We start from the raw sequence: 16554 nt of genomic DNA, 5'->3' as shown, positions 1-16554 counted from the left end.
GTTAGTACAGAGCTCTGCATTCAATAGGCACTCGAGAAATACCTCTGACTGATTGAAGGGTAGGGGTGATTTAATATTTGTTTTCAGTAAATGAAAGTTTTTGGTGGAAAAAAACCAAGGGTGTATGCTACCCATAAGTCCCTCCTTAGACTGTGAGCCTTACATGGGACGGGGACTGTGTCCAATCTGATTATTTTGTATCTCCCCCATCATTTCACAGCACTTGGTACATAGTATGTGCTTAAAAATATGGCAATTACTATTATTATTATTCTCCCTTCAAGGCCCTACTGAGAGCTCACCTCCTCCAGGAGGCCTTCCCAGACTGAGCCCCTTCCTTCCTCTCCCCCTCGTCCCCCCTCTCCATACCCCCCATCTTACCTCCTTCCCTTCCCCACAGCACCTGTATATATGTATATATGTTTGTACATATTTTTTACTCTATTTATTTTACTTGTACATATCTATTCTATTTATTTTATTTTGTTAGTATGTTTGGCTTTGTTCTCCATCTCCCCCTTTTAGACTGTGAGCCCACTGTTGGGTAGGGACTGTCTCTATATGTTGCCAATTTGTACTTCCCAAGTGCTTAGTACAGTGCTCTGCACACAGTAAGCGCTCAATAAATACGATTGATGATGATGATGATGATATATATGGTTTGAGTGGCATCATTACCCTGCTGCTTTGATGTTTTTCTTTGCATTGATTTTGTTTGTTTGTTTTGCATCCCAATCCTCTTCCCTGTGTACATGGACGGACTTCTGCCAATTGGGGGGCTTCAAAGGAACACCTTAATATTCCTTTATAGCAAGCAACACCTGTCACAGGTGGGATGGAATGCAGGCCCTCACATGTCCTGGACCACAAGCCTAGGAAAAAGACAAGGTAGGAGTGGGGCAGATCGGACCAAGCCAGCGCTGACCAGGGCAAAGTTGAGCAAGGTAGGACCTCTGGTCATCATTCTGGTCATCCAACCGTCCAGCAGTAACCCTAAGCTTTCTCTGGTTGGGGTGGAGTGCTTGATAGGACTGTGGTGCCATCTGTCCAGGAAGAAGGGGGAGGAAACGTGTCCAAATTCTCCTCTGTGCCCCAAGGCAACCCCAGAGAAATTTTAGCTGGCACACGAAGAGAGTCGTTTTATATGCTGTTCATTTCAGCCATGCACATTATCCCCAGCCTGAGGGTTGGAAGAAATTAGGCTGCTACCAAGAAAAAAATGGAAATAAAAATTAAAAAGGCAACCTCTCGCACCTGTGCGGTACTTGTTTAAACGCCTGCTGCTCAGAATTTGGAACTCTTCTAAGGGCTTAGAAATATTTTTCAGGCTAATACCCCTTTTAAGCTTCTCTGCAGGTCAGATTTATTGTACAGATGCATCTGATTCTGTTTTGTATTTCATGCTTTAGCAGTGCAAGTTTAGTGGCCCCCAAAAACAATTATTGTTGGGACTTGTTCTCCTGGTGATCATTTCCCTTTGTGAATTCTCATTCGTTCTCCCTCTCGCTCTTTCCCCCTCCCTCCCTCCTTTCTCTCCCTCCCACACCCCTAAAAGCCGCCTCGGGACCTGCAGAGATACAGATAGAGAGCTATTTCTCTTCCAAGCCGAGGAAGGAGACAGCCTTTTTCTGAGCTAGAAAAGCACCCACCAAGCACTTCCCAACAGGGCATTTAAGCTCCCGCAATCACCGCTTTGGATCCAAGTGAGCAGCGGTGCTCCCCGTGGTTAGCATCGGCTCCTGTTTGAGAGTTTGTTGCTTAATTAGAGACTCGGTGATTACAGCCTCTTCTCACAGACCTAGGAGGCAGGAGTTATTCTGAGCTTTCCCTGATTTTTTGAGCACAGAGTTGGCCCACCACTTGTGAGGTCAGTAATGAGTAGGGTGGACCTGCTGTTTTCTTCAGATAAGCCTCCCGGCTCATTCAGCTAAAGGTCACTCGGCACCATGCTAGGGGAGCTGGTCTGGAGCTGGTTTGCTGTAGCTCTAGCTGAGGGGGAAAGATACTGTGGGGGTGGTGCTGTGGATCCTCCCTGGGCTGTTTTCCACTTTCTTTAGGGGAGGGGTGGGTGGGAGGCTCCCCCTGACCTGGACATAGAAGCCAGGGCAGGAAGGCGGCTTTGGATGGCAGGAGGGAGAAGGCCATTTTCAGGCAAGATGAGCCTCCTCCTACCAGCTCACGGAGCTGATGGGCCATTTTCCAGAAACCTTGGGGTCAGGGAGCTACCCCTGCCAGTCCACTTCCCTGCAGACCCTGTTCTCTAATGGTCCTAAAACGAGTGAACCTTTCAGGCTCTAGACTGTAGCATCAACATCTCTCTGGACTGTAAGCCCATTGTGGGCAGGGATTGTGTCTCATTATTGCTGTATTGTACTTTCCAAGCACTTAGTACAGTGCTCTGCACACAGTAAGCGCTCAATAAATACGACTGAATGAGTGAATGAATGAATGAATCTGGCTCCCTGAGGACCATTACATTATGCATTGTGAAGGCAAAGACTGAGTGTCCTTTTTCCTGCTTCTCCCCCAGGCCCAACTCAGCACTAGTATATGACTTGAAAGACAGCAGATGCTCAGTCAGTATAATTTGCCAACCTTCTCTACCCCCTGTCACCTTCCTCTTCCCATTTAGGACAGGCAGCCAGCTTGAACTCTCTGTGGGGTTTCGCCAGACTGGAGCTCCTTGAGGGCAGGGATCATGCCTCCCTACTCTACTGTACTCTCCCAAGCACTTAGTACAGTTCTCTGCAGACACTAAGCACTCGGCAATTATTACTGATTGATGACTGTAGGGTGTGTTCTCCAGTAGACAGTAAACTCCTTGAGGGTGGGGATCATGTCTTCGAATGCCACTGTATTCTTCCAAGTGCTTAGTACAGTGTTCTGCATACAATAAACACTCAATAAATACCATTATTTGAGGGTTTTTCACTACTCAAGGACCCAGAGCTTTTGCCCCTCCTGGCCTAGCCCTCTTAACCAGGCACGAGGGGCAACGACATCAGACCAGCCCTGGCCACTTCATTCTTTATTATTTGGACATAAAAATCACTAGAAAAACTTTACAAAAAAAAAAAAGCTTCTGTTATCCAGCACACTCCCCATCCCTCCCCCTCCTCCTCCACGTCAGAGGCAGCTTGCTCAAGTGAAGCCCTGGCTGTGGGGGAAGAGAGAGAGAGGAGAGAAGGATGCCCTGGGCATAAGGCCAGCCAAACTGACCATTTCCGGATGGATTCTCAGGGGCGTCTATCGAATTGGAGCAGGCAACTGCTCACAGGATGAGTGGGGCCCCAAGATGAGCAGGGTCAAGCCTGTGCCCTGGCAGGAGGGAGGGTCTCCACAGGGGTGGGAAAGTGGGCTTGCTTTCCCCCAACTCCTGCTAAATTAGCGGGAGGGGTGGGGCTGAGAGAGGAGCCGAGACGACGAGCCAGTGAGCGTTTTAAACCGTGCGAGGCAGCTGGAGAGAGGCTCGGAAGCCGGGCTTGGGCCCAGGGAGCCCCCTCCCCAGCGCAAACAGCCCCCCCCACTCCAAATGGTTCTCCTCTGGAGAGGGGCGGCCGGGCTGGGGCTGGGGCTCTGAGCGCCTTTCACTTGGGCCCGTTGGTCGCTTCGTTAAGTAAGGGGTCCTCGCCAGGGGTGTAGAAATCCTCAGGAGGGGAATACTTCTCGTTGAGGAAGAAGGACTTCTCGTCGGGGGAGTCCTGCTGCTCCTTCCTCTCCGGCTGAGCGCTGGGGTTGGGATTCTTGACGCTACCCACAAAAAGCGGGAGGCCCGTGGTGTCCTCGAAAATGAAGAAGAGGAAGGGCCTATTCACCCTGATGGAAGCAGCAGACATGCGGGACATGGTGATGCTGGTGGCCGCCGAGGCCTCTACTCCCTCTTCGTTGAGATCGAGGGTAGCCTGGTGCTGGATGCTCGTCACGACCAAGTTCTGCTCCGAGATTTTGCTCAGGTCCGGGCCCTGGAACAGCTCCTGGAGGCCTACGAGAGAGCCGGGGTATCGGTGGCCGGAGGGAGCAGGGAGCCACGGAGGCCACCCGGGATCCCTGGAGTTGCCCATCACTTCTTGGCCTCCCCCTTTACAGTATAAGCTCCAGGTAGACAAGGATGATATTGCTTCAGTGGTATTGATTGAGGTCTTACTGTGAGCAGAACAGTCTATTAAGTGCTTGGGAAGCACAATACAATACAGCTGGTAGAAACATCACTTTAAGTCACTTTACTTCTCTGTGCCTCAGTTCCCTCATCTGTAAAATGGGAATTAAGACTGTGAGTCCCATATGGAACAGGGACTGTGTCCAACCTGATTAGCTTGTACCAACCCCAGCGCTTAGAACAGTGCCTGGCACATAGTAAGCACTTAACAAATACCTTTTTTTAAAAAAAGGCCTGTCTGCTGTGGGTGGCTTCCTGCTGCCAGCCTTCCCCATTACAATGTTCAATTTCTCAACTTTAAAGCTTGCCTGAAATCCACCTCCTCGAGGAAGTTTTTCCCAATTCATTTCCACCACTCTTGGTTATATATAGACAACCATCTTTAGCTCTTATGTAGATTTTGATCCATATGTTATACTTATTCACTCATTTGTTCTCCAGTTGATCTTTCCTTAGTCCCCTTTATGGCCAGGCCAGCCACCTCTTTGCTCCTCTTCCTTCTCCTCTCCCCATTTATAAATATACAGTCGTCCTTCGAATTTGGAGACACTGATGGTGAAGTTCACCTCTAAGGGCCCGCCCATTTGGTCAAAAAGACCAGTGTGGGATCTATGTAGTGGGTAGACCGCAGGCTTGGGAGTCAGAAGGTCATGGGTTCTAATCCCAGCTCCACCACTTGTCTGCTGTGTGACCTTAGGCAATTCACTTCACTTCTCTGTGCCTCAGTTACCTCATCTGTAAAACGGGGAATAAGACTGTGAGCCCTATGCGGGACGGACTGTGTCCAACCCGATTTGCTTGTATCCACCCCAGTGCTTAGTACAGTGCCTGGCTGTAAGCGCTTAACGAATAGCATTATTATTATTACATTGGGCACACAACTTGGAAATGGTCTGTATCCCCTTGTAGACTGCAAACTCTTTGTGGACAGAAATTGCATCGACCAATTCTGTTGTAATTCTACTTTCCCAAGCCCTCAGTACAGTGGTCTGCATGCCAGTAAGCACTAAATAAATACCACTGATTGAATGCTTGTCTTCCCCCTTGGATTGTAAGCCTCATGAGGACAGAATCTTTGTATTTTATGATGACGGTAACTCGCCCAAGTTCCCAGTTCAGGGGCCTACCTGCTGTAGGAGCTTAATCCTACAATCCTATAGATGATCAGGATGATGCCCCCCGACCCCACCTCTTACCCAGGTGGCTTAGGGTGGTAGAGAGGTCCAGCTGGTGATCCAAGTGCAGCTTGGGCATCTTCAAATCGGTGGGCTTCTCTCTGGGGAAGCTTTGGTGCAGGATGGCCTGGCTCAGGTTCACCAGCACCTGGGAGACGTTCCACTCGAACTTGCTGGGGACGACGACCACAAAACTCATGTTGCTCTTGAAGGGGATCCGGGCCACCTGGGGCGGAATGAGGAGAAAGGGTGGGCACTGGGGTAGCTGTTCCCAGAGGCTCCAGGCCTTACTTTAAATGCTCTTCTCTTTTTATTTTCTTTTTTTACAGTATTTGTTAAGTGCTTACAGTGGGCCAGGCGGTGGGCTGGGATAGATACAAGATAATCGGGAGAGAGTCCCTGAACAACCTCGGGCTCACAGTCTTATTCCCGGTTTTACAGATGAGGTAACTGAGACGCAGATAAGTTTAGTGGCTTGCCCAAGGTCACACAGCAGGCAAATGGGAGAGCCGGGATTAGAATTCAGGTCCTCTAACTCCCAGGCCTGGGCTCTTTCCACTAAGCCATGCTGCTTCTCAAAGGAAGGGCCACTATAGCTGGGAAGAGCAGGGAGGGATGGATAAGAATGCCCGCTCCCTCTGGGAGAAGGTCCTGGGAAAGACAGTGATGATGAGATGATGATGATAATAATAGTAATAATAATTAAAAAACAACTGTAGTATTGGGTAAGTGTTTACTATGTGCCAAGCAGCTAAGCACTGTTATAAACACTGGTACGGATAGAAGATAAGCAGATCAGACACGGTCCCTGTCCCACATGGAACTCAGAATCTAATATCCCCATTTTACAGATAAGGAAACTGAAGCACAGGGAAGTGAAGTGACTTGCTCAAGGTCACCCAACAGGCAAGTGGCAGAGCCGGGATCAGAACCCACGTCTCCTGGCTGCCAGACCCGGGCTCGTCTCTAGATCGTAGCTCGTTATGGGCAGGGAATATGTCTGCTAATTCTGCTGAATTGTACTTTCCCAAGTGCTTAGCACAGTGTTCTGAACATTTTAAGTGCTCAATAAATACCACTGATGGATTTCCACAAGGCCACATTGCTCCTCTACATTGCTTTGCTCTCCACCCCGTCAGGGACCCAACTGTGACTCGGAACGCCGGTGTGCTCCCCAGAGCGAGGCGGGCCAGAAGCCTCTGAACCTGCAGACCTTTCCCGGTCCCCTTTTCTCCTCCCGGCTTCTTGCTCACCTGAACCTCAAGCTCATCGAAGGAGAGGCAGCTCAGGGGGAGTCTCTGCGCTTTCATCATCTGCACGGGGACTGTGAACTGCTCATCCAGGTGGAAAACGTCCGTTTTGGTCAGGGCGGGATCAAACTTGGTCCTCCAGAAGCCTGCGTGGGAACGGAGGGGTGGGCTGAGAGGACCCAACTTCCTCTCCCGACCCCACAACAGACCGGGGCGAGGCAGTGCCCTTCCCACAGGCCCCCAGTTAGCTGAAGGGAAGGACGAAACAGGGCTCCGAGGTCCTGACTGTCCCCATCCCAAAAGCCGTGCGGAGGAGGAGGGGGTAGGGAGGAGAGCAGACGCACCTTGGAAGTGGACGGCATTGAGCAGGAGTAGCACGGTTTGGGCGGGGAGGTCCGACAGGAAACGTTCAATCTTGCCATTGGTCACCTCCTTCACCCAGTTGTTTATCACCCTGAGGTCCTCCTCTTTGTTCCCGGTCAGGCTGTATGGCTTGGCCCCAAAAAATCTCTCTGACTTCTCCAGGAATTCCTCTTTGATCGGGAACCCTGGGCCAAAAAGCCAGCTGGTGGTCAGCCTGGACCCCGTGTCCAGTGGACGATAGAATCTTCCGGGATGAACTACTTTGCACACCCTATCCTCCCTCGCTTCTGCACCACCTAAGCACTCTGACACCTGTCCCTCTCCCTCCCGCAGAGCACTTATTTACAGATCCTTTTTTTTTTAACGGTATTTGTTAAGCATTTAGTATGTGTCAGGCAACTGTACTAAGCACTGGGGTAGATACGAGCAAATCTCTTGTCCCAAATGGGGCTCACAGTCTTAATCCCCATTTTACAAATGAGGTAACTGAGGAACAGAGAAGTGAGGTGACTTGCCCAAGGTCACCCAACAGACAAGTGGCAGAGCCGGAGTTAGAACCAAGGCCTTTCTGACTCCCGGGCCTGTGTTCTATCCACTAGGCCATGCTGCTCCTTCCTTTACTCTGCTGCTTCCCCTACCCATAATGTATTTTAATGGCTTTCTCCCCATTAGATTTCTAAGGGCAGAGATCGTGTCTACCAACTTGATTGTACTCTTCCCCCTCTTTTTTAGACTGTGAGCCCACCGTTGGGTAGGGACTGTCTCTATATGTTGCCAATTTGTACTTCCCAAGTGCTTAGTACAGTGCTCTGCACATAGTAAGCGCTCAATAAATACGATTGATGATGATGATGATAGTACGATCAATAAATGCCATTGATTGATTGACTGAACACCCCTTTGGGTGCCCTCCAGCGTCACTCCTCCCTCAGAAGCTACAGCCCCTCGGGCCCTCCCCCAACTGGCACCTTTCTCCAGGTACATGCGGGCAGCCAGCTTCAGGACGCTGCGGCTAAGCTCCACGCGGACTCTGTTCAGGGTGTCGGGCAGACAGGGCACGGACTCCGTGTGCAACACCTCCAGCAGCTTTCTCTCCGTTCGGTTCCCTGCTCCTGAAAAACAATCGCCCCAGGGTCTGTCGTCCCAGCTGTCCCTGACACCGGCCCCACCCTCCAAGCAAAGCCAAAAGGGTCCCGGGTGGAGGCTATGAGCTACTGACCTGGGACTCCGGGAAGGGGTCAGCGGGGGTGGGACCACCACCCCATTCTCATGATGATGCTGATAACGGTATTCATTAAATGTTTACTATGTACCGGGCACTGTACTAAGTCCCAGTCCCACATGGATCTTACAATCTTAATCCCCATTTTACAGATGAGGTAACGGAGGCACAGAGATGCTAAGTGACTTGCCCAAGGTCACACTGCAGACAAGTGGCAGAACTGGGATTAGAACCCAGGCCCATGCTCAATCCACTAAGCCATAGGCACCGCAACTGACAAGCCCCGTACAGTCAACTTTCAATTATCCAGGCCAACAGAGGGGTGATGAAACAGAGATAATAGAGAGGGGCAGTGTGGCCTAGTGGAAACAGCATGGGCCTGGGACTCAGGAGACATTGCTCCACTACTTGCCTACTGTGTGATGACTGGCAAGTCAGTTAACTTCTCTGTGCCTCAGTTTTCCTCATCTGCAAAATAGGGATAAAAGTATCCATTCTCCCTCCCTCTTAGACTGTGCACCCTAGGTGGGATGGAGACTATGTCCAACCCGATTGACTTGTATCTACTTCAGTGCATTGAACAGGGCTTGGCACATAGTAAGCCATTAATAAATGCCATTATTATTACTGTTATCTTTTTTAGTGAGGCAGTTGAACCTTCACTAGACACCCAGGAGAGCAGCAAGAAATGGTCCTGTTGTGGACTGAGGGTGCCACGGTGGGGATGAAGAAACAGCGTGACCTATTGGATAGAGACTGGGCTTGGAAGTCAGAGCACCTGGATTCAAATCCTGGCTCTGCCATTTGCCTGTTGCACAATCTAAGACACTTATCTCTATGCCTCAGCTTTCTTCTCTGTAAAATGGAGATTAAATACCTGCTCTCCTTCCCTTTTTTTATGGTATTTGTTAAGCCTTACTATGTGCCAGGCACTGTACTAAGCGGTGGGATAGAAACAAGGTAATCAGGTTGGACACAGTCCATGTCCTGCATGGGGCTCACAGTCTTAATCCCCGTTTTACAGATGAGGTAATTGAGGCACAGGGAAGTTAAATGACTTGCCCAAGGTCACACAGCAGACACGTTGCAGAGCCGGAATTAGAACCCAAACCTTTCTGACTCCCAGACTGTGCTCTATCCATTATGTTTAGACTTCCGTTTAAATTGTGAGCCCTATGTGGAGCAGGGACTGCATCCAACCTGATCATCTTGTATTATCTGGTGCTTAGAACAGTGCTTTGCACATAATAAGCACAACTATAGGCTTGCATCTGATAAGCACTTAAAATGCATATGAACTATAAAAATTAAATCTATATAATTATATAAAATACAATCTATAAACTGGTGGATAATCCAGTTGCTGATTACCCACCAAGTGGACAGTCCACCGGCAGACAATCAAGAGGTGCTGTATTTGCTATTGGGGCAGTGGTAAACTCCGATCCCCTTTAAAGAGCCCAGTGTTCCCGGTGGCTGAGAAGCTTCCGGGTTACCTAGTGTCAGGTGAGACAGTGCTAGGGCCACGCTGAGGGGAGACAAAACGACATTGGGACTGCCTGACTTCAGCAGGACTTCTCCGAACAGGTCGGCGGTGAACTTCATCATGGCCTCAGCTAGCTTGCGCATCTGCTTCGGTGACGGGGCCTCCGCACAGGTGTTGGCTTCCTTCTCCCCGTCCGCCACAGAGGACCCAGTTCCTCCAACCTCCTCCACGCCATCGGGCCCTCCAGGCCCAGGCCCGCTGCTGTTCCCCTTGGTGTCTGCCGGTGGACCGCTTGAGCCAGAATTGGTCTCCTGAGTGTCAAAGGTAAAGTCCAGGACCCCAGAGTTTGGCGGGGGAGTGACCACTGGCGGGGGAGTGACCACTGAGATTGCCCCATCCTCTAAGGGCAAGGAAGACCCCTGGAGAGGAGGAAAGAGAACAAGTTATGAGGGAGAAGCCGGGAGGGGGTTTGTCGACTGACAAGGGTCCGATGTGGGCCCCCGGCAGGATTCTTCAGGGGGTCACCTCCCTGCCCTGGCACCAGCCAGTGAGTGGAGTTGGAAGGGGGAGCTGGAGCTTGGCCAGCGACAGCTCCCCGGGCTCCAAATCCGGAACCTGGGAGTCTTGACCCTTGGGAGGCGGCCCGGAAAGCACTGAGGTAGGATGGGCCCACCTGCTCTTCTGGCCGCCCTTAGCCAGTCCTGACCCAGCTTCCAGGAAGGCGGGGCTGGGAGTCATGCCCAGCGTTGTCCCTGGGCCACCGCCCAGTACTGCTGGAATATGTAGTCCCAGCAGGGCCACGCAGGCTCCACGCAAGCTCTAGGCATCGTCCCTGGGGACTGAGCAGCCCAACCTGGGAACATGGAGGCTAACCGGCCCACCGTTCTGCTGCTCAGCCCAAACGAGGCTGTGAGGGTACCAGTCTCTGACTGCTGCCCTGCCCCTGCAAGGGAAAATCAATTCACAACCCCTGCCTGGTCTGAAGGGGAGAGGCACTGGCCTGGAAGCAACCATTCATTCATTCAATCAATTGTATTTATTGGGCACTTACTGTGTGCAGAGCACGGGACCAAGTGCTTGGAAAGTACAATTCAGCAATAAACCAGCTCTTGGCTGCTGCTCTGATGAGAGGGCAGGAAATGGGAGAGGGGAAGCCTTGGCTTGGAAAAAGAAGGGAAAGTGGACACCCCATCCCAGGAGATTTAAAAGCTGTCACCAAGGCCAAGACCTTTACTTAAAAACCCAGAGGGCCCAGGTGGGGACACTAAAGCTGCCTAGGGTTCAAGGTGGGCCCAGCGGGTCAGGCTGGAGGGTGATAGGGATCAGGTTGGCCCTTTCCCAGCCCTCCCCCCATTTTCCTTACCTTCTGGCCTGGTGTATGGGGCAGGCTGGTCAGAAGCACCTTCCTCTGGCCCTCATCCACTGGTTCCTGGAATTGAGAGGCAGGGTCATCTAGTAACCTCACAGTGCCGCCCGCGTCTCCTCTTCTCCCATCCCTCCCTCCGCCCTGTACAGCCTAGGTGGCACTGTACCAGACTCCCTCTAAAATGAGGCTCAGTGCCACCCTCCCCTTCCCCAGCTCTCTGGCTGTACCCCTTACTCTTTCCCCCAAACCTCAGTTTCCCCAATCCCACTCTCCCACAATCCCTCTGTTCCCCTCTTCGCCAACTCTTCCCCTCGATCCTGAGAAGCAGTGTGGCCTAGTGGAAAGAACACAGGCCCAAGAGTCAGGGGACCTGGGTTCCAATCCCAGGTCTACCGCTTGCCTGCTAGGTGACTTTGGGCAAGACACTTTACTGCTCTGTGCCTCCATTTCCTCATCTGTAAAATGGGAAACAAATATCTGTTCTCCCCCCCGCCCCACTAAACTGTGAGCCCCATGTGATTCAGGGACTGTGTCTTCTCTAGTACTTGGTGCATAGTAAGTGCTTCACAAAGACCCCAATTCTACCCAGCTGGGTCTCCCTCCCCTCTGGCCCAGGCCCTGGCTCCAGTCACTCACTCAATTGATCCGACTTCTTCTCTGCTCCACCCCAGTGACCCGAACACCTGGGCCACCACCCTTCCTTATCCCCGTTCCTCTTCCCAGCCCAGCCTCGCCTTACCGCGGACCCCCAGTGCAGAGGAAAAAGGCCGATGAGCAGGAGGCCCCAGAGCCACAGCGCCATGGTCCTAAAACAGGCACAGTGAGCCGCCCGAAAGGAGGGGGGCCCGCCTTCCGATTAACCACCCCCGCTTTCACTCCCCCATGCCGCCAGAGTCCCTTCTCCCCCATCCGAAGAGTTGGAACTCCACCCCACCCCCAATTCTTCCCGAATCCCTCACCCTGCCCCATTCCAGGAACCCACATGGGACACTGCCCCCACCGCCTCCTCCCTGTTGGTGACCCTGGCCTAGGCAGCCTGTGCCCTCTATGGGGGTGGAGAGAGAGGCCCCACCCCTGCCTGCCTCCCATTTGTCTATCTCATTCCCCTTCTGGCCTCCTCCTCAAGCCCCAACATGCTGTGGTGGGAGGCGGGCCTCCAGGCCAAAACTTCTCCTCCCTCCCTCCCCAGGGGCCTTGCAGGGAGAAGCTGCCCCAGGCACCTGGCAGCCACTTTAGCGGCAGGCAGTGATGGTGACTAAAGGGCTGGGGCAGCCAGGCGTCCCTCCGACGGGATGCTGGACTGGGTTTCAGGAATCCAGTGTCCTGCCCCAGGGTCATCTCTCCTGGGCCTCCCATGCCCAGCAGGGTGAAGAGGGGACCACTGGAGAAACGGGCTGTGCCCGCCTGGGGGCCAAGTCCGGCTCATACTCCTCCCTCCCCCCTCTCCCATGTGCTGCTCTGTTGGCTACCACACTAGCCCAGGGCACTCCCTCTCCAGAGAGAGACTCTTGACCCCACTCCAACCCAAAGAGAGTGAGAGAATGTGGGAGGGGAGGAGGGCCTGGGGCTCCGGAGCCGGAGAGCTGGGTAGGAGCAGGGAGGTGATGCTGTTGAGCAGGACTTTGGGGGTATTCCCTCCCCCCAGTGGAACTCTAACTGCACCCCACAGTGATAAACTCAGAGCCCAAACCACTGGATCACCAGCCCCCAGCCAAAACAGCATGTTGGCTGAGATGGTAGAGCAAAGACTGAGCCCACCCCAGGGCTCCCCACGAGCACAGGAGTCGAGTTAGGCCCCAACAGCCCCGGCCAAATCCGCCAGCTTTCCCAATTCCCTTCTGGGTTTCATTCCTAGCAGCCTCAGGGGTGGTGGGAAGAGGGGTTCTCTCCTTCCTCCAGTCTCCGAACTGGCTTTCCTGTCTCCCCTAGAGCTCAGCCCTTCTCTCCGGGCCAAGAACGTGGCCGGACCCCCGGACCCCAGACCCGGCTGGGCGGCCACATCCACCCCCAGGCCCTGCTGGGCCCTTACCTCAGCCGGCAGTGTGCTGCTACGCCTGCTGCCCTGCTTTGGCACAGCTGCTGGGGCTACACGGGGCGGTCCCTACCTACCCACCCCTCCCACCACCGCAGTGACGCCCTGACCTTTACTCTCAACCTCTTTTCTAGAGATTCCCCCCCCCCTTTGCAGTAAATATTGACCAGATACATCCGGTTAAACATTTGTTTTTGAGCCCAGAGCCACTTAGCACTCAAGCTAACGCCTCTGCTCCAGCCCCACGAGCACAGGAGAACCAGCCCAGGCTCTCGCAGCCACTACCCATGGCAGGGGCCCCAGGGCGGTTAGAGGTCCCGTTGCCCTGGCACTTAAACATCTGATCCAGTGGCCCCATGGCCCACGGGGCTAGCGGACCCTGGCTCCGGAGAGTCACCAGCCTCAGGCTGCGGAAGCCTCCTGGAGCCGCTCTCTGGCTCCGAAGGGCTCAGGCGACCTGCCACTCTGCCCTGGCACAGCCCGCGCTTGCTGGACAGCTAAGCCAGAACTGAACTTAAACCCCCACAGAGGGGCGGAAGGAAGGCAGCCTCTGGGGGAGGGAATGGGGAGAGGGAGAGAGTATGTTTTCTCCCCGGGCGAGCAGGTGGCATCCACACCCAGACGACCCAGCTGACCTCCTCACTGTGCCTCGTTCTCGGATGTCCCGCCGTCGACCCCTGGCCCACGTCCTTCCCCCAGCCTGGAATGCCTTCCCTCCACACATCCACCAAGCTAGCTCTCTTCCTCCCTTCAAAGCCCTACTATAATAATAATAATGATAGCATTTATTAAGTCCTTACTATGTACAAAGCACTGTTCTAAGCACTGGGGAGGTTAACAAGGTGATCCGGTTGTCCCATGGGGGGGGCTCACAGTCTTCACCCCCACTTTACAGATGAGGTAACTGAGGCCCAGAGTAGTTAAGTGACTTGCCCAAAGTCACACAGCTGATAAGTGGCGGAGCCGGGATTTGAACCCACGACCTCCGACTCCAAAGCCCAGGCTCTTTCCACTGAGCCACACTGCTACTGAGAGCTCACCTCCTCCAGGAGGCCTTCCCAGACTGAGCTCCCTTTTCCTCTCCTCCTCCCAATCCCCCCCGCCCTACCTCCTTCCCCTCCCCACAGCACTTGTCTATATTTGTACAGATTTATTACTGTGCTTATTTTACTTGTACATATTTACTATTCTATTTATTTTGTTAATGATGTGCATATATAGCTATAATTCTATTTGTTCTGACAATTTTGACACCTGTCTACATGTTTTGTTTTGTTGTCTGTCTCCCTCTTCTAGACCGTGAGCCTGTTGTTGGGTAAGGACCGTCTCTATGTGTCGCCGACTAATATTTCCCAAGCGCTTGGTAGTGTTCTGCACACAGTAAGCGCTCAATAAATTATTGAATGAATGAATGAATCCTCGCCTGGACAAGCAGGTAGCATCCTTGCCGGGGCGTGGTTCCCCGTTTCCCTGCAAGCCGGTCTGAGCAAAGGCCTCCTAGGGCCTCAGTGGCATTTGCCCCGGAGGATTTGGGGGTCCCATCCCCTGTTTGCACTTGTCCCCCCTCCCCTGTCACTTCTGCAGAGCCACCATCCCCAAAGTGATTTGCGTTTGCTCACAAGCGGCACCTGCGCGCCCACATTCAGGTTCTGCAGCCAAACCGGGCAAGAAGGGCCTGGCGCACCCACCCCTTGCTCCGGCCCCATGCGGCCCATCGTGCCCACAACGCTTGCCGAGTGTTGCTTCCCGCTCCAGCCCAGGGCCACCACCCTAGAACCTCGGCCCCCAAAGCGGGGACTTCTCCTGCTGGGGCCCGGGCGACAAGGGGAGGGAGGTGACCATCTGCAGGACAGGGGGCGGGGGGGACGAAGAAGAAAAAGAAAAAGAAGAAAAAAAAAGAAAGGAGAAAAAGAAAAAAGGTAAAGAAAAAGAAAGAAAAAAGAAGAAAAAGATAAAAAAGAAGAAAAGAAAAGGAGAAAGATAAAAAGAAGAAAAAGAAAAAAGAGAAAAAGAAAATAAAAAGAAAAATGAAAAATGAAGAAAACAAGATAAGAAGAAAAAAAGAAGAAAAGAAAAAAGAAAAAGAAAAAAGGAAAAAAGGAAAAGAAAAAAAGAGGAAAAAAGAAAAAAGATAAAAAGAAGAAAAAAGAAAAAGGAAAAGAAAAAGAAAAAAGAAGAAAGGAAAAAGATAAAGAGATAAAAAGATAAAAGAAAAATAAAAAGAAGAAAAAAAGAAAGAAGAGGAGGAGGAGGAGACAACGACGACTTTAGGGACAGACAAGCTTCACCACAGCCTGGTTAGTGCACTCAACAAGCAGAGATTAAGAGGGAGAGTGCAGCTGCATGGCCCAGTGGACAGAGCACCAGCCTGAGTCAGAAATCTAATCCCAGCTCTGCCATTTGTCTGCTGTGTGACCTTAGGCAAGTCACTTAACTTCCCTGTGCCTGAGTTACCTCATCTGTAAACTGGGGATTAAGACTCTGAACCCCATGTGGGACAGGGACTGTGTCCAACATGATTAGCTTGTATCTACCCCAGCTCTTAAAACGGTGCCTTGCATATAGTAAGTTTTTAACAAATGCCACAATTATTATTATCACTATTATTGCTAGCTGCTGCGACCCGTTTCCTTGACTGTTGGATCACCTCATAAAGAAACCAGCCCTGCAGCGGCTGCATAAAAGAACTTTTTTCCCCACTTTGCTCCCTCTCTCTACCCCTTTCGGCTTGGCTGTTGCAGCCACAGTCCTGGCCAAGCAGAGCAGCCTGCTGAAGCTTTTAGTGGGTGGAAAGAGGAGTCTGGGTGGAAAGGGGCTTTTGAAGATAAATGCACGCAACCAGACCGGACCCGTAGGTTTAGTGTTGATTTCTAATGTGCCTGCTGCTTCTGCTTGTCAGTGCCATACAGGTGGAAAAAGAACAAAAAACAAGTTTTAAATTTTGCAACATTTCCTTTTGTGTAGTGGGAAGGGGTGTGAGTGTGTATGTATGGGGTGCCAAATAGATAGTTGTTCCACCAGCATCTGCTGGCAACCCTCAGGTTGACTCCGGAGCCAATAAAAAGGCTCAGCCCAAGATGCATATTCACGGGATAAAAAAAAACCCTCCCAGCCTAGTGGTTTTCGGCTCAATCTGGATAAAGTGTGCCAAACAGCAGTATCAGACGGCCCTGAGGTGAGCAGGCTAGGGAGGGGCATCTCTTTAATTGTTATTACTTCTATTATATTTGTTGAGCACTTACTATGTGGCAAGCAGTGGGGTAGATATAAGTTAATCGGGTCAGACACAGTCCCTACTCCCCATGGGGCTCACAGTGTAAGTAGGGGGGAGAACATTCATTCAAACATTTTTATTGGGCACTTACTATGTGCAAAGCACTGTACTAATACCTGAGAGCGTACAGTAGAGCAATAAACAGACACATTCCCTGTCCACAACAAGCTTACATGTCAGGACCCTTGGAGGGGGCAATGTAATGGTTGCTCTCTGTCCATCACAGAAGC

At 51.9% G+C, this 16554-nt stretch overlaps 1 protein-coding gene across 1 annotated transcript; it reads right to left on the bottom strand.

Annotated features, from left to right (window-relative positions):
• Nucleotides 1-3001: 3001 nt before the first annotated feature.
• SERPINF2 (serpin family F member 2) lies at nt 3002-13099 on the bottom strand. The gene is made up of 9 exons (XM_038759808.1): nt 13048-13099; nt 11758-11824; nt 11016-11081; nt 9663-10071; nt 7913-8056; nt 6926-7129; nt 6585-6727; nt 5353-5557; nt 3002-3982 (listed from the first exon to the last, which is right to left on the bottom strand). Exons 2-9 carry the CDS (start codon nt 11818-11820, stop codon nt 3588-3590), a joined length of 1629 nt encoding a protein of 542 aa, XP_038615736.1. The 5' UTR covers nt 11821-11824; nt 13048-13099; the 3' UTR covers nt 3002-3587.
• Between the last annotated feature and the right edge of the window lie 3455 nt (nt 13100-16554).

Source organism: Tachyglossus aculeatus, chromosome 17 (assembly GCF_015852505.1).
Source record: "Tachyglossus aculeatus isolate mTacAcu1 chromosome 17, mTacAcu1.pri, whole genome shotgun sequence".
In the NCBI taxonomy this organism is placed as follows: domain Eukaryota; kingdom Metazoa; phylum Chordata; class Mammalia; order Monotremata; family Tachyglossidae; genus Tachyglossus; species Tachyglossus aculeatus.
Note: the sequence above shows the minus strand (reverse complement) of the source record. Positions and strands in the feature narration are given on the sequence as shown.

Coding starts and splice junctions, on each gene's coding strand:
- SERPINF2 (XM_038759808.1), bottom strand. CDS start 11,820: ATGGCGCTGTGGCTCTGGGGCCTCCTGCTCATCGGCCTTTTTCCTCTG. Junction 7,130..7,912: donor CCGCATGTACCTGGAGAAAG/GTGCCAGTTGGG, acceptor TTTTTGGCCCAG/GGTTCCCGATCAAAGAGGAA. Junction 5,558..6,584: donor TCGATGAGCTTGAGGTTCAG/GTGAGCAAGAAG, acceptor ATTCCGCCCCAG/GTGGCCCGGATCCCCTTCAA.